Raw genomic sequence first — 21466 nt, 5'->3', positions numbered from 1 at the left:
GTTCGACGGTTACGGCGATGTCACGCCGACCGCGGCTGCGCGGGTTTTGTTTCTTTCCGGATGGGGGGAATTTCCATGTGGTTCCTGGGCTTTCTTTTTTGATGCTTGGGTCTTTTCCTTGATTTCATTAAGGTCGGCACGACACGTGACGCGCTTGTTAAATAATCGAATCTCTTAACAAGTACTCTTGGAGTCAATCTTTTCATGTCGATTTCCCGAATTCAAGCACCCCGATGCCCTTTGTTGTGTTTACATACTCAGCCACATAGATAGTTCAATGTGCTTATCAGCGCCTAGCGCCTGACCCTGAGATGTGGATCATCCAAGGCACATTAGCATGGCGTACTTCTAACCGGCTTTATTTGGTTCAAACCAGGCCATTACTTTAGTTTGCGGAAGGGAACGAGGCAGCAACAAATTAGAAATTAGATTGTTTTGCTTGAATAGAACGAACCGATAGAGATGCATAGTCATTTGATAGGTAAATTTCGATTCGTTAGCAAGTGCCATTATAGGTTAAAGAGAATTTCCGATCTCTAATGCATTAGATTTCTTGTATTATAGCGTATGCAATTCTCTGATCTAAGTATTTTTTTTTTCTTTTATTATGATTGAGACACATTTAACAAGAACATCGAGGCACTTACTAATAATGTTGAACGCGGCACAATTCGAAAACCCCATGTCGAAATATGCTTTGACAATCGAACCAGACCAAACTTGTATTATTCATTGGAACCCCTACCAAATCGAAGTGCTACGAAAGAAATCTATACATCTTTAGGATTGAGATGATTAGCTAAGAATTGCGAAACCATTCCTAGAATAAGAAAATCAAGCTTACTCCTATCAGCATGAAATAGGCTGTTTTAAAGGTGGCCAAGGAATTTTGATTGGTGATAAGGTTGGGCATAAAGCCCGAAATTATAGGTGAGACTAAGCTCACGAGCTTAAGAATAGTTTTATGGTATCAACGACCGCTAGCCGCCTATGGCGGCGGCGGTGGCGACAATGGCTCTTAGCCCATTTGTTCAGCCGCAATTCTCCGTGCAATAGCACTAGTCGAGAAGGCAAAGAGAGGATGCAACGCACCTGATCTTCACTCTTAAAAATACCATTAGAAGCTGAAGAATGCTGAACAGATTAGGAGTACAAACAAAGAACCGGAGAAGGGATTCTAGATGCAACCAGGAATTTGCCAATACAACTCATCATCGATAGTCCGATACATCATTCAAGCACATCTGATTATGTATAAGCTCGTATTTACGAGTATGGCTTCATCCAAGCTCGAGATAATAAATAAATAAAAAAGACTATAGAAAGGGAAAGCCAAGCCAAACCAAACACAATAATTACCCAATCATCTGCAAATCCATCATCATAAGACACGAGCAAAAACTGCAAGCCGGAGAATAGCAAAAGACGTATCTAGAAGCACTTCCGGTGAACGATCGATGGCCCGGATTCATCATACTCGGCCTTTGATATCCACATCTGCACAGAGCAAGTACCAGAAGAACACATCCAAATCATCATCTTCTTTTTTTCTTTACTAGGAGAAACTCATGAAGTCACAAATAAGCAAAGCCATTAATGTCTGTCCTACTAGAAGCATTATTAAGCTGTAGATTAAACAAAGATGACGTTCACATCAAATAATAATTATATTTGAAATGAAAGAAGAAACAAATAGTGTAAGTCTGTGCAATGAAGTTACCTGTTGGAATGTGCTGAGGGAAGCTAATATTGAACCTCCAATCCAAACACTGTATTTTCTCTCTGGAGGAGCCACCACCTTGATTTTCATGCTGCTGGGTGCTAGAGCAGTGATCTCCTTGCTCATGCGATCTGCAATGCCAGGAAACATGGTGGAGCCACCACTAAGCACAATGTTCCCATATAGGTCTTTCCTTATATCGACATCGCACTTCATGATTGAATTATATGTGGTCTCGTGGATTCCAGGTGCTTCCATCCCGACCAGCGATGGTTGAAATAGAACCTCGGCACATCGGAAACGCTCTGCTCCAATTGTTATTACCTGGCCATCAGGTAACTCATAGCTTTTCTCAATTGATGAACTACTCTTAGCAGCTTCAACCTCCTGCTCATAATCAAGAGCCACGTAGGCAAGCTTCTCCTTTATGTCGCGGACAATTTCACGTTCAGCTGTTGTGGTGAATGAGTAACCTCTCTCCGTCAAAATCTTCATCAAAGCATCGGTTAAATCCCTTCCAGCAAGGTCAAGCCGAAGGATGGCATGGGGGAGTGCATAACCTTCGTAAATGGGAACTGTGTGACTGACTCCGTCACCAGAATCCAGCACGATACCTGATCGGGTAAAAGAATATTAATAAAGTGACTGCCATGAGGAGATAAACTACGAAGGAGTAAGCAGGCAAGTGGACAATAACACATATAGCAATACCAAATTCACTTGCCATAAATTGGATTATTTCTTGCTGCCGTGTTCAGTGTCAAGTAGTTACTCAATTGAGTAGCAATCTCAGAACCTCTTTTGATTTCCTCTCTTTTATATCTCAATTTTGTTTTATTTAAGATAGTTATTATATCGTTCTTGAATGGTGTCATCAAATTCATCAGGCCATGACAAGTGGAAGAATGAACAACTTCCTTAACCAACAAAAACTTTAAAAGGTGAAAAGTTTGCAAGGTTATCAAACTACCAATCTGTTTAAGTATTCCATCATTAAGTGGAAAGATAAGATTCTAATTCAGGAACACACCTGTAGTTCGACCACTGGCATAAAGGGAGAGCACGGCTTGAATGGCAACGTACATGGCGGGCACGTTGAAAGTTTCAAACATAATCTGGGTCATCTTCTCCCTATTCGCCTTAGGATTGAGAGGTGCTTCGGTGAGGAGCACGGGATGCTCTTCAGGAGCCACGCGGAGCTCATTGTAGAAAGTGTGATGCCAAATTTTTTCCATATCATCCCAATTGCTAACAATACCATGCTCTATAGGATATTTCAGTGTAAGGATACCCCTTTTAGATTGAGCCTCATCCCCCACATAAGCATCCTTCTGCCCCATTCCTACCATGACACCGGTATGCCTTGGCCGACCTACAATGCTGGGGAAAACAGCCCTTGGTGCATCGTCTCCAGCAAAACCAGCCTAATTAAGTGCATAAGTTTGAGTTAGGAACATGACACCTTATGCAGATGCTAAAATGGTTATGTGTGATGCAACTAGACTATCTCATGCCTGACTCATTTAAACGTGTAGAACTTACAGCACCTAGAACAGATCAGGTGCTTTAGTTTGTATGCAAAGCCATATTGCATACTATATAATATACTTGTGGAGTTTGACCATTTTTCTTCATGACTTATATTGAACGAGTTTCAGGTGAGGTACACTCTAATCATGAGATATTGAGATGGATCAGGTCATTCGACCTCTACACTTATTATTTGATAGGATAGTAGGAGTAAAAACTAGTATTAGAGAAGACGCATGACTCTAAACAACATGGCATGCATATGCCCAACAACATGACAAAGAGCAAGGTTTGAGCATATTTGAATGGCCTGGAGCAAACAGTTAAGACATTACTTACACAACAATAAGACTTCTTACCTTAACCATCCCAGTCCCATTATCAACAACAAGGGGCTGAATGTCCTCTGTCTCCGCCATACTTTGGAAAAGCTCTACAAACAAACAAAAGTCCAGTCAGATTAACCAATTGACTAAATGTGCTTCAGTCCAAAGTTAAGTGATAGTGCATACGCATACCAGGTAAGGGAACCATCAGCCAAATTTTAAAAAGTGAATTCAATTTAGTTTTTTCCTTTTTTAACTTTTAGAGGATGAATTATTTTTAGCAAAATTCAAATCTAAAATGACATCTTAAAAGCTTACTAGTCTAATGCATAGTTTAGACAGAGTCAACACTTTTACCAAGTCCAACAGCTACACACTCAAAATGCAACTACCTGTCATTAAAAAAAAAAAAAAAACCAAAAAGATAGAAATCCTGTTAATAGCGCCGTGGAAAAGTTAATATCACGTTTCCATCAGATTCTTGAACAATACATCGGGAAGAAGCACTCTCTGAGGAGGTGGGTCAAGATGGTAGCCTAGGCTGAATCCACCATTGTTCTGGAATTCTTAAAGCAGCAAAGCAACATTCATTCATTTTAGAGTTTTCCATAATATAATTTGGGTTTTTTGGCCCAAACTTGATATAAGTGTTGCCAATATTCAAGTTACAAAAGTGATTGAGTAATCTTGATATTGAATTGAAGTCAACATGCCATGCCTACATAACTATGAATAACTGTCCTATTAACCATCAACCAACGAGCATTGACCAGACCTATGAAACGGCCAGGTCTCCAGAGTGAATGAAACAACCACTTTCATCTTTATTATCTCATAAAAAATGAAGGGTGTCCAGGGAAGCCTAATTGTCAGGGTTTGATCCTGTGACATAGATCTTGACAAAGAATGCGTGCACCTGCTCTTGGTTCCTCTCTCATATTCTTATAGCTCAAAGAAAAATTAGCAAGCAGTTTAGACAGTGAGAAGTAGCAATAAGGTACTAAATTAGTAACAATGTGCGACTTTAGAAAATGATGAATGATTGGCTACAGATCATTGACCCGGAAGCTTGATTTAGTAAGACTTTTCTGCATGAATCAATGAATGCAGCTTTAACACGTTCGGATCTAATCAAACGGCTACTAATCAACCGATCAGGACTCGAACTCGAGTGGGCTATATACCGCATCATCACGAATTGATCTGTCTGGTTCTAAACGACCGAGCACATCAAAAGGGATGCCCTTTCTCTCCTATCTTTTTTCCCGATCACATTGAGAAGCGAGTAATAGTCCATAAAGCAACCGAGGAGAAGAGCACAAAAACTCATCCGTTCACAAGAGATTGGATTACCTTCTGTCTCTGTTCTCTAGAAACTCTTCACTCTCCCACTTCTTAAGCAAAAGTGAGAGAGAACAGAGACCTGCTACAACCTGCAGAAAAACCCAACAACCCAAGTCAACAGCAAATACCATTCGTCACCCGAAATTCGATTCCAACAATCAAATAAGATGACAACCAAAGCAAGGAACAACAATGGAAAGGAACGAACTTTGCTTCGGTTTTCGAGCTTTACCTGAGAGCCAGAAGCAGAAGAAGGCGTGGGAATGGAATGAGGGAGATGGGTTTCGTAGAATTTGTGCAGAGAGTAGGAAAAAAGGAGGGGAAGAGACCACGAGTTACAGTTGGCAATGTGGGTGATTAGAGTTGCCTTTTTTCCTTTCGAAAAGAAAAGGGAATAAAAGAATCAGAGAGGAGAGAGAGAGAGGATGGAAGGAGAAAGGAAGAAGGAAGGCAAGGTGACCACACTGACAGAGGGAGGGAGGGGCATGGTGGTAGGCCTCATCGCCATGAAAGTGGGCGACACCTTTTGGAGCTGGAATCGAAATGTGCCTGATCCTTTCACTTTACTCCTCTCCTCCTTCCTTCCTTTCCTTCCTTTCTTGATTTTTATAATCTGCATACACACATACACACATTACATGTCGACCTGTGTTCCCGAGAGATGTGATGATAAGAGAGAAAACATCGCAAGAATATACCTCCTATTCAGATGGGAAACGGTGAGTTCATGGTGCTACAGAAATCTTAGGGGCTGCATGGTAACGTTCCTGTTCTTTTTTGGTTTCGGGAACATAAATAAAAAATTATTTCTTTCCGAACAGTTTTTGAACAAAAGAACGCGTTTGGTAACGTTTGTTCGGGAATAAAAATGAATAAAACACGTTTGGTAGATTTTATTCTTTTTTGTTTCTTTTAATTTTTTAATATTTTTATTTTATTTTCATTTCTTTTTTTTTTTTCTTCTTTCGGCCGGTCGCCTGAGGCCGGCGACCGACCGACGGGCCGGTAGCCTCGCCTAGCCACGGCGACGCTCCGGCGAGGTCGCCGACCTCGACGGCGTCACCGGCCCCTCGACGGCCATGGCCGAGGCCGCGACCGCCAAAATAAAAAAGAAGAAAAGAAGAAGAAAAGAGAAGAGAGAGAAGAAGAAGATGTGTTTCTTCAAAATCATTTCTGAAACAAGAAGTAAGTTCTTTTTGTTTCTTTTTTGTTTCATTTTGTTTCTTTTTTTTTGTTTCAAAACAAAAAAAAAAAAAAGTGTTCAGAAACAGAAACAATAAGTGTTTCCATGCAGGCCCTTAGCTGCCAATATCATTTTGTAGGCATAAAAAAAAAATCATCAGCACAATGCATGGTTTGCATATGCAAATACTTTATATCCCAAAACCGTCATTGAATATACGATACAAGGTCCGAACGGGAAGTCCGACTCAAAAGGCCTGGCTTTCACCTTGAAGAACTTCTCCTATAAGAGAAAAATGGAAACACGGGGAAGGGTAATCATTTAAAACGATGCGGATTCTATTAATGAAGCTATAGACAGAGTAATTAATGTGGGTTGCAACTGTCTACGTCAGGAATATAATTCGAAGGGATTATGCTTTTAAAAAGGTTGGTAAAACGATATCAGGAAAAAAAACAGAAGACTTGCATAATGCCCTTTCCATAGTTTTGTAAGGATTATGAGTAAGATTTGCTGAGGGGTGGAAAAGTTTTACAAGTTGCTAATTTGGAATTATCAAGGGAATGGATAAAAGAGTCATCAGCTCTGGCGATGATACAGGGAGGAGAAACTAGGGACTTCCATACATCAGTAGGATGAGATCAAAGTTGGACCTTAAGCTCATGTGTTTTCACTTTGGTAATGGACAAGCTCATCATGAATTTCCTTTTTAACATTTTTTTTTTCATTTTAATTGAACAAAAAGAATGACATAACTACTTCATCCGAATGTTATTGTAATAAGGTCTTTGCTTATTGGTCTAGCGAATCTGATATCGCGTCATCCTCACCAGATCAATGTGTGCTAGAGCTTTAGATTGACATTTGGGAAGGAATTCTTGATATAGGTTAGGTTGTTATTCTGAACAATCAAAGTACCAACTAGATACGAGCTCTTTGACTGCAGTTTGACTCAAATTTAATTTTTCCAAATTCAAATCCCAAAATTTAGTCCACTCTCATATCTCCACTTTGCACCGCATATATTTACTTTTCCATCTTTTGGCCTGACATCATTTCAGATTCTAATTTGTTAATCAAAATTTTTACTTTTTTTTAATAAGCAAAATCCCATATTAAGGTGTCATGCTAGTGCCATTAGCCTCGTTTGCTGTCACGTAGAACGCTTTGATGGCTAAATCGGATGGAATTCTAGCGGAGGGTATTGCGACGGTGGTTGGTAGTAGGTACCACTTTGGCGATATATTGTGGATCAAAAAATATTTTGAGATAAATATGTTTAAGTGATAACAAATTTAGGGTTTTCAATAATATTAATCTTTTTAAGCTAGATCTCTCGATCGCACCACCAAACAGTCAATGGAAAATAATAAAGTTATCTCTAATTTTATATTCGATTGTATCATAAGAAAATACAAAAGAAAAAAAACTATCACAATTGCTTTTGACTAGAATAAATTATACAAAATCTATTCTCACTTAAATACACACAAGGAATAAATACTTCTAGTTCTGTACATGTTTCATTTGGAATCTGAAACATATTTATTGAAATAGGTTCCTTATTTTATGAAACCTAAAATTTACCATATATATTCTGAATTTGGAACCTAACCTCGTCATAGATTTTAAGATCTACACATGTTCCACCTATATTATTAATTGAACAATTGCAATGAATTATCACACTTAATGATTATCATTTGTTGCTACAATTCACTAATCATAATCTATATTAAGATACTTGAAAAAAAAAAAAACATTAACAAAATAAAAGTTTAGATAATATGCTTAACATCGAACACCATGGAATACATAGGGTCGCATGAAGACATAAATCAAGAAAAATACAAAAATTTATTTCAAGTTTTAAATTTAGATTTTACCAATCTAGAATTTCGAATGTTCCTTGATTTTCAGAACTTGAAACCTACCTTGTATGCTTTGAAACCGCTTTGGTTCCTAGGTTTCAGATCTTATCTTGGAACCATACTCACTCTTATTTTATTTTTTTATTTTTTTGTGATCCAAGAATCTCATACAGCCGGCAGCGGGCGATTAAACCTGGGGAGACACGTAAGCGAGAGAACTCACCATCTCGATGTCCCACTTAAGACCCCAAGCGACCGTGAGAGGATTCGAACTCCTCCCATTCGTAAAGAGGAGAAAGCCCAAATCATCGTCGCAGCCACTAAGGCGGTGGTCATACTCACTCTTATTTTGTATTGGACATTTCTACAAATCTATTCTTCAAAATTCGTACCTTTTTTATTTTTTTTTATAAGAAACTATTTACCTGCTTTCATTCTTAATTTTACGGCTAACGAAGTAATTTCAAGAGGCCATAATGATGCAGTATCACAATCCCACCCCACGTGCGTTGCACGTGCCCTTTGGTGGGGGGAGGGGATGGGGTTTTAGGAGCAGGGGGATGTTAACCTCTCGAGCGACGGCGGCGAGATCTCTGCAAACGCTGAGAAGAAGTGCGCCTGATCCGTTTCCCGCAGGACGGGCGCGAGAAGACAGCGATCGAGGAGGGGCTTGGCTCGGGCCGAAGGAGAGACATGTGGTCGAGCGTTCGCGGCGGAGCCTCGAGAGCCGCGGCGAGCGGCGGCGGCGGCGTCTTCGTGCGGTACTTCTCCCGGCAGCGAGCGGAGAACGTGAGGAAGATAAACCCTAAGGTCCCGCCTCAGGAGGCCTACTCCATCGCCCGCTCCCTCCACGACGTCATCCGCCAACACGGTCCCCTCACCGTCCCCAGCACTTGGACTCGCGCCTTGGTACGCTTCCCCTTATGGATTGCGATCTCCGTTGGTTGCATATGCTCTTTCCTTTTTCCCCCCCGGGTAGAATTTGGGTTTTAGCGCGTGATTTATCGGCTCGCGGACGGCGCATTTCGAGTGCGATTTTCGCCTTCCGTCGGACTAGAATGTTCGATTGCGGGGACGGGCTGGGAAATGAATTTGCTGATACGCGTCGTTGGACGTTGCGTTTTTGAAAGGGAGAGCGAGGTTTTTGCTGATTAAAGTTACTGCTTTTGAGTAGATTAAGCCTGTTAGCTAGCCTGGATCGTGTGAAGCTCGTGGCGGAGTTCGTGAGTGGAAAAGGAAAAAAGAAAGCTTGGTTCATCTTTCACTCGTGTGATGCAGAAGGTCACGATTGATTGTGTATGTGTTTCAAGACCGTTCGTGCAGCTCGTGGATTACGTTTCTTGTTTGCTTCAGCTCTTCTTTCGTGATACGGTCCCCCAGGGATGTGGAAGTTTGAAACTCTTTTTGTGTGTCTGTTCAGTGAAGGCAGGGTTAGTCTTTGTCGACGCGATGGTGTCTGCTTTAGTCTGGCCTTGTCATTTCTGTGGGTGTGGGTACATGAACCGTGGGGTGTTGGTCGTGCTATATAGTTCATCGACTCGATGATCACTTGTCAAATTTTTTCATTCTATTGACAATGATGAGGGCAACATCTTTGTTCCACTTGGGAACGGTTATCTGTGAAGGATATCAATCAAGATTTGAGGAATGATGAGCTATCTAAATCTTCTGTAACTGTATGGTGTGTCACTGTCTGCTTGTGTTTGCTTTTCATCACAGGAAGCAGGCGTGAGCGGTTTGCAAAGCAAGACGCACATGAAATTGATGCTCAAGTGGATGAGGGGAAGGAAGATGCTGAAGCTGTTCTGCAACCAGGTCGGTTCCAGCAAGAAGTTTCTTCTTTCTACCCTACCTGAAGAACCTCAAGACGATCGATCAACAAGTACGGCGGGGTTGAACCTGCAAACTGAGAAGCCCTCCTCGCACTCGAAGGGAAAAAGGAAATCCCAATAAACATGTCATTAGCTTGTGTGGACTAGGGAAAGCATTCTCTTGGTATTTGTCTTTACCTCTGGCTATTTGCCTTCTTTTTCCATAGGCGTCTTGATTCTAATTGGCTTCTGCAATTTGAAATGGAAATGGAATGAACCTGGGTGAGTTTTAGGCCAATTGGGACTTCCTCTTCGCTTTTTCTGGGGCCAGCCAAATATATAACTACTTATTGTACCTCTTGCTCTTTGTCTTCGTTTGCCAGACATCTAACTTCTCATTGGCTTCTGCGATTGAAATGGAATGGAATAATCCTGGCAAGTTTTAGGCCACTCGAGACTTCATCTTCCTTTACTTAGGGGCCTGATAATCCGAATGCCATCCGATTTCACAATTAAAGTTTGCAAGTCTTTATCATCATAACAAGTCTGTTTCTCATCTGACTGATGTCAGGTATTGAAGTTTAAAAGCTATTCATTGAACATAAAATGTGTAGAATTTTGTTTGTTCGGGCTGTCCTAGTTGAGCAGAAGCAACTGATATGCTGCGGCTGTGAGAATAGCCATTTGAAGACTGAGAAGGAGATGCTGTTTCTACATACAATCAATTGACAACAGTTTCATTGAAACTGGTACTATTGTAGCCATTTAAAATTATAGGGAAGGTGCAATCTATAATAAATCTCCTCCTCCTCCTCCTCGGCGAGGTTGAGGTTGATCTCCCTAGGCCTTGGCAAGCCTTACGGCCACTGGTGAGGCTCGATCCCTCACTAGAGGACGCAAGGCTGCTTGCGCTTGGCGGTGAGACTCAACCTCGCCAAACTTGGCGAGGTCAAGTCTCGCTGAGGCCGCCCAAGCAGCGAGGGCAACCTCGTGCTGGACTGGGAGGCTCGCCCTCAACTAGTCGCTGGAGAGGCCGCCCTCATAACCTAGGCGGCCTCGGCTGGGCGAGGCTTGACCCTCGCCATATCCGACAAGGGTGAGCCTTGAACTCTCAGCATGAGTAGCCCTTGTGGCCTCTAGCGAGAGCTCGAGCTTCATTAATGACCATGAGACTCGTTAGAGACTAGCGAGGTCGACCTCGACCTCACCGACCTCAGCGACTAGCGGGAGGAAGGAGGAGGAGAAAGGAGAAAAGAAAAAGAAAATGATAAAAAAATGATAAAATAAAAAAGATAATAATATATTATTAAATGTTGTCTACATTAGCATCAATCATGCCACGTCAGCCTATTGGCGCCAATTAACAAAATCCAACTAAAATTAGTTGGAAAGAATTAAATTAGCACCAAGTAAAAATGTTTAGGACTAAACTAACATTAAGTGAAAAAATTTATAACTAAATTGACACCAATAAAATGTTTAAGATTAAATTAGTACAAATACAAAAGGTTTATGACTTTTTTTATACTTTTCTTGCACACGATGCAGCTCTGTTGGAATCAACTGAGGTCGACCTAATGAAGAAGCAGACCAGGTCAGTATCGGGTATTGATGCCTCTCCAGTTAACAAAGTTCGGTTCTTACGCCTGAACTTTGCCAAGTGATCACTACTTAGGAGAATTATGCAATCAAATGATACTATCACACTATTCTCCCTTGAGAAAGCTAGTGACATTAACTGTCTACGCTTTTTGCGGTTCTTTATTATTAATAATTTATCAATATTTTTGGGTTTTTTTTTTTTCTTTTAGTTGGAATTATGAAAAGTTTATCGCCAGGCTATATGGAGGTTCCAAGAAAATGAAGAAAGAAACTAGCATAGAACAAGGAGAGAAATAATCTCAAATTAGTTCCTAGCAAAGAGGATCATCAAAACTGTAATTGAAATGAAATTTAGGACTAAAGTAAACAGCAAAACGCGAATATCTTTATGGGATGTCTTCGGCGCATGACTTGCGACATATGTTTTAAATAGTTTGAAAAAAAAAAAAAAAGGGGTAATTTTACTTTTTCGACTGACCCCAAATTTTTTTTTCTTTTTAATTTCCATTTAAAATTAGATGGAACTCAACGAATCTTCATTGAAGATCGACACATGGCATCGACATTTACTAGCCCTTAAATAGAAATCACACATTTATTTTTGGGTTAATAGCCTGAAAAATCCAAAACTTGTACTTCTGTGACAAATTTACTTCAAACTATTTTTTTTACCACCAAAAACCCTAAATTTGTATACATTTGACAAATTTACCCTAAATCGGTATACTTATGACAAATTTACCATCTGTTAGTTTTCGTTAAATTTTACTGTCAAATTATTAAGTTAAATGACACGTGACAGTTGACTGGTATACCAATTTAGGATTTTACGCTCCATTTGTCATAATTTACAATTTTTTTGATTTTTTTGTGGTATTAATCCAATTTAGCGGAAAATATATTTGTCACAAATTTACCAGTTTGGGGTTTTTTACGGTCGAATAAATTAGTTTGGAGTAAATTTGTCATAAATGTACCAATTTAGGGTTTTTTTATGGTCAATCGGAGTAAATTTGTCACAGGTATACTAGTTTGGGGTTTTTCATGGTAAAAAAAATAGTTTGGGGTAAATTTGTCACAAGTGTACCAGTTTTGGGTTTTTCAGGGTATTAACCCTTTATTTTTTTTATCATCGTCCATTCATGGTTTATAATTCTTATCCTTATATTTATTCTAAAATAATAATATGTATGTTCGTAAGTTATATCATCGGGCTAATTCAAAAAAAAAAAAGCATTAATTCTAGGTCAAGTGATAATCTTGGCCCGAACTTCTTCTTTTTTCTTGTAACAAAACACCAATTTTAGGTCGAGGCACAATTTTAACCCTATTTTTTTTTGTCTCATAAAAAGTATCGATTTTGGGTTGAGTGACAATTTTGACCCCAACTTTTTTTATCTCATAAAAATTCATCGACTTTCACCTTTATCCCAAATCTAGCCCCTCCACAATTAACTCTCTGTCTAAAGTCAACCTTGTTTCAGGAGAAAAAAAGGTTCTAGTTGTGAGGTTGGCTGATCTCATCTATGGTGTCTCTTGACAAGCGGTGGTCTACAACTTCAAATTACAACAAAACGACGAAGTCTTGCTAGAGAAATTCAATCTAGTTTGACTTGCTAGTGAAGGGTATGAGGCTATGAACATCTTCACTATTATTCTCCAAGCTGTGGCTTAGAGAAAAAGATAATAAATAGTGCTTTAAATCCAGCCAACGAGTAAACATGGATCTATTGCTTAGGACAATCAATGGTTTTAAGTTAAGGGGCCCAAATTTGGGATTTAAGAGAAATTTGTGATTTTTTTTTAGACAAAAATGCTGCAGCCAAAATTGTCACTCGACCTAAAGTTAGTGATTTTTTATGAAACATAAAAATTGAGGCCAGAATTGTCACTCGACCTAAAGTTAATACTTTTTTTTGGAATTAGATCTCAGGAAATGATACGAGACTAGGTTTGGGACTAAGACAATAAAAATGAATCTAAATTGAACATGGGGTATGAGACTAAACTCGTAATTTTCAACAAAAGAATTATTTTGCGCTGGGTGTCACGTGTTAATAATTGTATTTAACTCGGCTATTTTTTGTTTAAAAATTTAATTAGAAAATCAACAGGACAAAATGAAGCATGGGACAAAAAAAAAAACGAGGAAAAGAAAATGATACAAATAGTTCATGAACTTTGGCTCCATGTGCAATGTGATTCAAGAAATTTTAATTTGTTCAATGTGATATTTGAACTTTAGCTCAATGTGCAATGTCATTCCTTAACTTTCCAATTTGTTCAATGTGCTCTGTAAACTTTTGGTATATGTCCAAACTAATCCCTAAATTATACGAAAATATCCAATGTTATCCATCCATTAATTTAGGTCTAGCAACAATATTAAAAAAAATTTATACTGGAGACTAGTTTGGAAAGTTCAAGAATCACAATGATATTATACATTAGATTGAAATTTAGGGATCATATTAAATAAATAAAAAATTTAGGAATCAAACCGCAAATTAAGTGAAAGTTTAAGGGGTGATTTGAAGACTGAGAAGAAGATGCTGTTTCGACATACAATCAGTTGCTGATTTGCATGTTAATAACTGACAACCAACAAGGGAGAGACAAAGAAAACTCCATGAATTAAAACCATGGGAATTGTGCTCTGCAGTTTGTGCTTGTAGCTTTACAGTTTTGTGACAAATCCACAGGGTATTTAGTATTGTCTCGAATGAGTAAATTTTGAGAGAACAAGTGCAACTGAAGAGAGAGAAGTCATCCTGAGGATGATCTACGGTCAACTTTCTAGCAGAAATTTTTTCTAACATCTGTCATTATACAGCTCTCTTCATCTGCAGTCGAGGAACCTATGACACGGTTTTTCGACTTTGTATACAAGGATGTGATTCCCTTATCTACTCGACAGTAGTCACTGAGATCTCCTGTGTATTACAATCGGCTACGCCTTTTTGGTTCTCTAGTTGTGCATTGTCTAGGCTCTCCTTCCTTTTGCCCCAGAGCACACAGTACAGCCCCAGAACAATGATAACAGCTCCTATTAGGCTGAGATAAATGCAGAGTCAGAAGTTGAATTCTTTGGTTAGATGGCATTGGCGTCAATGGAGCGTGCTTTTGTACATACATCAAACATGCTAGATGACATTTAATGATCCGTTTTACCTGCCCAGATGAAACTGCTCCTTAAACGCCACAGCCGAGAATATTCCCACGATCACGAGTAGCAATGGACTAAACATTGCCACGAACACCGGCCCTTTACGACTTATGCACCATGTTTGTAGATAGTACACTAGCGATGATATCACGACCCCCTGTGGAAGAAAATGGGCAAGATGATTAATTTTATTGGATGGTTGAAATAAGTCCTCACTTCAGGTCGAAAATCCTATAAAAATCCTTGAATTATGAGACGACTTTGATTTGCTCGTGATGTCAAGATTGTGGGTTACCAGTCAAGAACCAGAGTTTGAAGGGAACGGGAAAAGTAGTAAATAAAAAAGAGAAAAGCACAACTTAGACTGATTTTACCGAGAAGAATACTTTGTGATTATGTAAAGTTGTATTCACAAGACAAGCTTACACAGTAGATGATGGTCCAGAGCTGCACGTTCGCCTCCAGCTTCCACAAGCTCCGATTTCGAGCAAAGAACAGAGAAAGGACAGAAGATTGCAGTGATGCGAAGAAGCAAATCAAAGCAGTGAGTGACAGTCGAGCTGGATAGGCTTTGTATATGACAGCCTACAATCACGTAATGCGCTAAATTATTCGATTCTTTCTTCCTTCATAATTCATCTTTATCACTAAAAGTTCACCATCGGCAAAATCACCTGGAGAATAAGCCATGCACTCCATGCAATATGACTGGTCAGGATAAGTAAAGAACCTTTGATCCAATCTTCTTTTCCATGCGTCAAGACATCAGAAGCTTGGCCGGTGTCATGAACGCTTATGAGTGGTTTCTTCAGAAGGCTTCTTATCAGATACCCTCCCTTCCAGAAGGTAAACGTGAGAGACCCGCCAACACAGATAAGTGCACCGGCAATCTTAGCTCGGCCACTAGCGTTATTGATGCTGAGTTTCTCCATCCTGAATCAAGAACACAACTAAAAGACGAGTATTTTCGGTGATCTAGTACAGTATCGGGAAACCAAAGACTGTTTCTTTGCACTGTGAAACAAGGTGTTACCCGAGCACAACTGCAATGAGAAACGTTAAGCAAGGGATGACATTACTCAAGGCACTCGCAACGGTCGCGGAAGTGTACGCCAGACCAGCATAGTACACATTGAGATGGATGGTGGTGCCGAGGGAGGAGAGCACGAAGATTTTAGCCATGATTTTGAATGAGAGCGAAGGGCGCTGCTCCCTGCTTTGTCCATGCACGGTTTACCATGTCAGCAAAGTGCAGAAAAACAGGAGAAGCATATGACAGGACGAAGGGACTCTTTACCTTTCAAGCATATAAGCCAAAGGACCTAATAACAACATGGCGATCAAATGGCGGTAAACAATAAAGACGAGCTGATCGAGCCCTTTCTCGAGGGCGATCTTCATGAGAATGTTCGAGCCTCCATAGGCCAATTGAACTAGCACCATTGCCACGTAAGAAGCGCCGTTTTCCATGACAGGAACACAGAGCAAGCCCTTTTTGGTTGTTTTTAGTATCTGCCCATGGCTTGAACTGAATAGCTTGTGGAGAAGCCTCAGGGATTACTTATATGAGGGGTAAACAGGGTAAGTGGAAATGACAATCAGTCAACTTGTATGGTAGGGAAGCAAAGCGTTATAAGCCCCACCTTTTGGCTTCCCATCCAAAAGAACATATTTCTTATAGAGGCAGCATGACAAAGGTCTTTGAGATGCTGGTTCTTCCTGTCGTGTCGTATGAGATGTCACGTCCTCTCGATTATGCTCCTCGGAGAACTCGATTCGACTATCTATCATTCTCTCGCTTTTGGGGCCTCTCTATCGCTAAATTCGTGGCATATGGAGTTAATTCGACACCGATCCACGTGTCCTTCAGTAGTGGTGCTTTTTTGCTCGCTGTTAGCACTTCATTTGATGGCTTCGTTGTTGGAAGATATGCAGTATCAACCCAAGATTGCAGTTGATTGAATGAATCAATCTGGGATTGGATTTGATTCCTTAAATTAGTCTATAATATTTTCTTTCTATTTATTATTCATACTTTGTATTATACAAAGAGCTTTGTACATGTAATTGAAACAAATCACAGAAATACTTGATTACTAATTATGTTTTGACAAGGAGATTGTCTAAACATTTGAAGGCGTTTGTGGCCAATCTAAACAAATCGCAAGCCCTTTTTGGTTGTTTTTAGTATCTACCCGTGGCTTGAACTGAATAGCTTGTGGAGAAGCCTCAGGGATTACTTATATGAGGGGCAAACAGGGTAAGTGGAAATGACAATCAGTCAACTTGTATGGTAGGGAAGCAAAGCGTTATAAGCCCCACCTTTTGGCTTCCCATCCAAAAGAACATATTTCTTATAGAGGCAGCATGACAAAGGTCTTTGAGATGCTGGTTCTTCCTGTCGTGTCGTATGAGATGTCACGTCCTCGATTATGCTCCTCGAGAACTCGATTCGACTATCTATCATTCTCTCGCTTTTGGGGCCTCTCTATCGCTAAATTCGTGGCATATGGAGTTAATTCGACACCGATCCACGTGTCCTTCAGTAGTGGTGCTTTTTTGCTCGCTTAGCACTTCATTTGATGGCTTCGTTGTTGGAAGATATGCAGTATCAACCCAAGATTGCAGTTGATTGAATGAATCAATCTGGGATTGGATTTGATTCCTTAAATTAGTCTATAATATTTTCTTTCTATTTATTATTCATACTTTGTATTATACAAAGAGCTTTGTACATGTAATTGAAACAAATCACAGAAATACTTGATTACTAATTATGTTTTGGCAAGGAGATTGTCTAAACATTTGAAGGCGTTTGTGGCCAATCTAAACAAATCGCAAGCCCTTTTTGGTTGTTTTTAGTATCTGCCCGTGGCTTGAACTGAATAGCTTGTGGAGAAGCCTCAGGGATTATTTATATGAGGGGTAAACAGGGTAAGTGAAAATGACAATCAGTCAACTTGTATGGTAGGGAAGCAAAGCGTTATAAGCCCCACCTTTTTGGCTTCCCATCCAAAAGAACATATTTCTTATAGAGGCAGCATGACAAAGGTCTTTGAGATGCTGGTTCTTCCTGTCGTGTCGTATGAGATGTCACGTCCTCTGATTATGCTCCTCGGAGAACTCGATTCGACTATCTACCATTCTCTCGCTTTTGGGGCCTCTCTATCGCTAAATTCGTGGCATATGGAGTTAATTCGACACCGATCCACGTGTCCTTCAGTAGTGGTGCTTTTTTTGCTCGCTGTTAGCACTTCATTTGATGGCTTCGTTGTTGGAAGATATGCAGTATCAACCCAAGATTGCAGTTGATTGAATGAATCAACTGGGATTGGATTTGATTCCTTAAATTAGTCTATAATATTTTCTTTCTATTTATTATTCATACTTTGTATTATACAAAGAGCTTTGTACATGTAATTGAAACAAATCACAGAAATACTTGATTACTAATTATGTTTTGGCAAGGAGATTGTCTAAACATTTGAAGGCGTTTGTGGCCAATCTAAACAAATCGCAAGCCCTTTTTGGTTGTTTTTAGTATCTGCCCGTGGCTTGAACCGAATAGCTTGTGGAGAAGCCTCAGGGATTACTTATATGAGGGGCAAACAGGGTAAGTGGAAATGACAATCAGTCAACTTGTATGGTAGGGAAGCAAAGCGTTATAAGCCCCACCTTTTTGGCTTCCCATCCAAAAGAACATATTTCTTATAGAGGCAGCATGACAAAGGTCTTTGAGATGCTGGTTCTTCCTGTCGTGTCGTATGAGATGTCACGTCCTCTCGATTATGCTCCTCGGAGAACTCGATTCGACTATCTACCATTCTCTCGCTTTTGGGGCCTCTCTATCGCTAAATTCGTGGCATATGGAGTTAATTCGACACCGATCCACGTGTCCTTCAGTAGTGGTGCTTTTTTGCTCGCTGTTAGCACTTCATTTGATGGCTTCGTTGTTGGAAGATATGCGTATCAACCCAAGATTGCGTTGATTGAATGAATCAATGGGATTGGATTTGATTCCTTAAATTAGTCTATAATATTTTCTTTCTATTTATTATTCATACTTTGTATTATACAAAGAGCTTTGTACATGTAATTGAAACAAATCACAGAAATACTTGATTACTAATTATGTTTTGGCAAGGAGATTGTCTAAACATTTGAAGGCGTTTGTGGCCAATCTAAACAAATCGCAAGCCCTTTTTGGTTGTTTTTAGTATCTGCCCGTGGCTTGAACCGAATAGCTTGTGGAGAAGCCTCGGGGATTACTTATATGAGGCGCAAACGGGGTAAGTGGAAATGACAATCGGTCAACTTGTATGGTAGGGAAGCAAAGCGTTATAAGCCCCACCTTTTGGCTTCCCATCCAAAAGAACATATTTCTTATAGAGGCAGCATGACAAAGGTCTTTGAGATGCTGGTTCTTCCCCGTCGTGTCGTATGAGATGTCACGTCCTCGATTATGCTCCTCGGAGAACTCGATTCGACTATCTACCATTCTCTCGCTTTTGGGGCCTCTCTATCGCTAAATTCGTGGCATATGGAGTTAATTCGACACCGATCCACGTGTCCTTCAGTAGTGGTGCTTTTTTGCTCGCTGTTAGCACTTCATTTGATGGCTTCGTTGTTGGAAGATATGCAGTATCAACCCAAGATTGCAGTTGATTGAATGAATCAATCTGGGATTGGATTTGATTCCTTAAATTAGTCTATAATATTTTCTTTCTATTTATTATTCATACTTTGTATTATACAAAGAGCTTTGTACATGTAATTGAAACAAATCACAGAAATACTTGATTACTAATTATGTTTTGGCAAGGAGATTGTCTAAACATTTGAAGGCGTTTGTGGCCAATCTAAACAAATCGCAAGCCCTTTTTGGTTGTTTTTAGTATCTGCCCGTGGCTTGAACTGAATAGCTTGTGGAGAAGCCTCAGGGATTACTTATATGAGGCGCAAAAGGGTAAGTGGAAATGACAATCGTCAACTTGTATGGTAGGGAAGCAAAGCGTTATAAGCCCCACCTTTTTGGCTTCCCATCCAAAAGAACATATTTCTTATAGAGGCAGCATGACAAAGGTCTTTGAGATGCTGGTTCTTCCCGTCGTGTCGTATGAGATGTCACGTCCTCGATTATGCTCCTCGGAGAACTCGATTCGACTATCTACCATTCTCTCGCTTTTGGGGCCTCTCTATCGCTAAATTCGTGGCATATGGAGTTAATTCGACACCGATCCACGTGTCCTTCAGTAGTGGTGCTTTTTTGCTCGCTGTTAGCACTTCATTTGATGGCTTCGTTGTTGGAAGATATGCAGTATCAACCCAAGATTGCAGTTGATTGAATGAATCAATCTGGGATTGGATTTGATTCCTTAAATTAGTCTATAATATTTTCTTTCTATTTATTATTCATACTTTGTATTATACAAAGAGCTTTGTACATGTAATTGAAACAAATCACAGAAATACTTGATTACTAATTATGTTTTGGCAAGGAGATTGTCTAAACATTTGAAGGCGTTTGTGGCCAATCTAAACAAATCGCAAGCCCTTTTTGGTTGTTTTTAGTATCTGCCCGTGGCTTGAACTGAATAGCTTGTGGAGAAGCCTCAGGGATTACTTATATGAGGCGCAAACAGGGTAAGTGGAAATGACAATCAGTCAACTTGTATGGTAGGGAAGCAAAGCGTTATAAGCCCCACCTTTTTGGCTTCCCATCCAAAAGAACATATTTCTTATAGAGGCAGCATGACAAAGGTCTTTGAGATGCTGGTTCTTCCTGTCGTGTCGTATGAGATGTCACGTCCTTTGATTATGCTCCTCGGAGAACTCAATTCGACTATCTACCATTCTCTCGCTTTTGGGGCCTCTCTATCGCTAAATTCGTGGCATATGGAGTTAATTCGACACCGATCCACGTGTCCTTCAGTAGTGGTGCTTTTTTGCTCGCTGTTAGCACTTCATTTGATGGCTTCGTTGTTGGAAGATATGCGTATCAACCCAAGATTGCAGTTGATTGAATGAATCAATGCTGGGATTGGATTTGATTCCTTAAATTAGTCTATAATATTTTCTTTCTATTTATTATTCATACTTTGTATTATACAAAGAGCTTTGTACATGTAATTGAAACAAATCACAGAAATACTTGATTACTAATTATGTTTTGACAAGGAGATTGTCTAAACATTTGAAGGCGTTTGTGGCCAATGTCTCCGCAATTCAAGTTCCTAGTAGAGTACAAGAAGCCTTGAGGGATCCCAAGTGGGTTCAGGTAATGAAAGAGGAGATGGAAGCCTTGCAAAAAAATAAGACCTAGCGACTGGCAGAATTGTTGAAGGGGAAGAAGGCAGTAGGGTGCAAGTGGGTCTTCACCATTAAATACAAAGGGTGCGTTTGGGAACCGCTTTTGGGAAAAGCCTTTAGGAAAATGCAAAGACCTTTGACTTAAAGGTATTTTTCAAAATGCAAACTGTGTTTGGTAAATTATACTTTGAAAGCTCTTTGTGAAGTACTTTGAGCAAAATAGTGTTTGGAAAATTACATTTACAAAAGAGTTTTGTGGTAAAAAAAAAAATTATCAAAAGAAAAATTAAAAATAAAATGACCGGCAAGGGCAGCGGCCGTCGCGACCTCACGGCGACCGCCGGCGATCTCCGGCGACCCGGATCCGGGTCGTGGGAGGCAGTCTGGTCGCGCGACCTCTGCGCGTCGCCGGAGGTCGCGCGACCTCCGGCGACCAGATCCGGTCGCGCAGAGGTCGCGCGACCTCGCGGCGACCAGTCCAAATGCGACCAGATCTGGTCGCCACGAGGTCACGCGACCTCTGCGCGCGTCGCCGGAGGTCGCGCGACCAGATCTGTTCGCCGGAGGTCGCGCGACCTCGCGGCAACCAGTCCGGCGACCAGAT

General features: G+C 40.3%; 3 protein-coding genes across 3 annotated transcripts; 1 reads left to right on the top strand and 2 right to left on the bottom strand.

Annotated features, from left to right (window-relative positions):
- Window positions 1–1150: 1150 nt before the first annotated feature.
- LOC104442305 (actin-7) lies at window positions 1151–5419 on the bottom strand. Its single transcript, XM_010055688.3, has 6 exons — window positions 5153–5419; window positions 4930–5009; window positions 3610–3683; window positions 2751–3144; window positions 1721–2334; window positions 1151–1497 (listed from the first exon to the last, which is right to left on the bottom strand). The coding sequence occupies exons 3-6, from the start codon at window positions 3667–3669 to the stop codon at window positions 1432–1434; spliced, it is 1134 nt and encodes a 377-aa protein (XP_010053990.1). The 5' UTR covers window positions 3670–3683; window positions 4930–5009; window positions 5153–5419; the 3' UTR covers window positions 1151–1431.
- A 3113-nt stretch (window positions 5420–8532) lies between these two features.
- LOC104442304 lies at window positions 8533–10235 on the top strand. The gene is made up of 2 exons (XM_010055687.3): window positions 8533–8883; window positions 9694–10235. The coding sequence occupies exons 1-2, from the start codon at window positions 8668–8670 to the stop codon at window positions 9925–9927; spliced, it is 450 nt and encodes a 149-aa protein (XP_010053989.1). The 5' UTR covers window positions 8533–8667; the 3' UTR covers window positions 9928–10235.
- Window positions 10236–14001: 3766 nt separating this feature from the next.
- On the bottom strand, window positions 14002–16186 carry LOC104442303 (WAT1-related protein At1g43650). The gene is made up of 6 exons (XM_039311285.1): window positions 15851–16186; window positions 15587–15766; window positions 15228–15486; window positions 14980–15138; window positions 14559–14710; window positions 14002–14441 (listed from the first exon to the last, which is right to left on the bottom strand). Exons 1-6 carry the CDS (start codon window positions 16021–16023, stop codon window positions 14294–14296), a joined length of 1071 nt encoding a protein of 356 aa, XP_039167219.1. The 5' UTR covers window positions 16024–16186; the 3' UTR covers window positions 14002–14293.
- Between the last annotated feature and the right edge of the window lie 5280 nt (window positions 16187–21466).

Source organism: Eucalyptus grandis, chromosome 4, assembly GCF_016545825.1.
Source record: "Eucalyptus grandis isolate ANBG69807.140 chromosome 4, ASM1654582v1, whole genome shotgun sequence".
Classification (NCBI taxonomy): Eukaryota; Viridiplantae; Streptophyta; class Magnoliopsida; order Myrtales; family Myrtaceae; genus Eucalyptus; species Eucalyptus grandis.
Note: the sequence above shows the minus strand (reverse complement) of the source record. Positions and strands in the feature narration are given on the sequence as shown.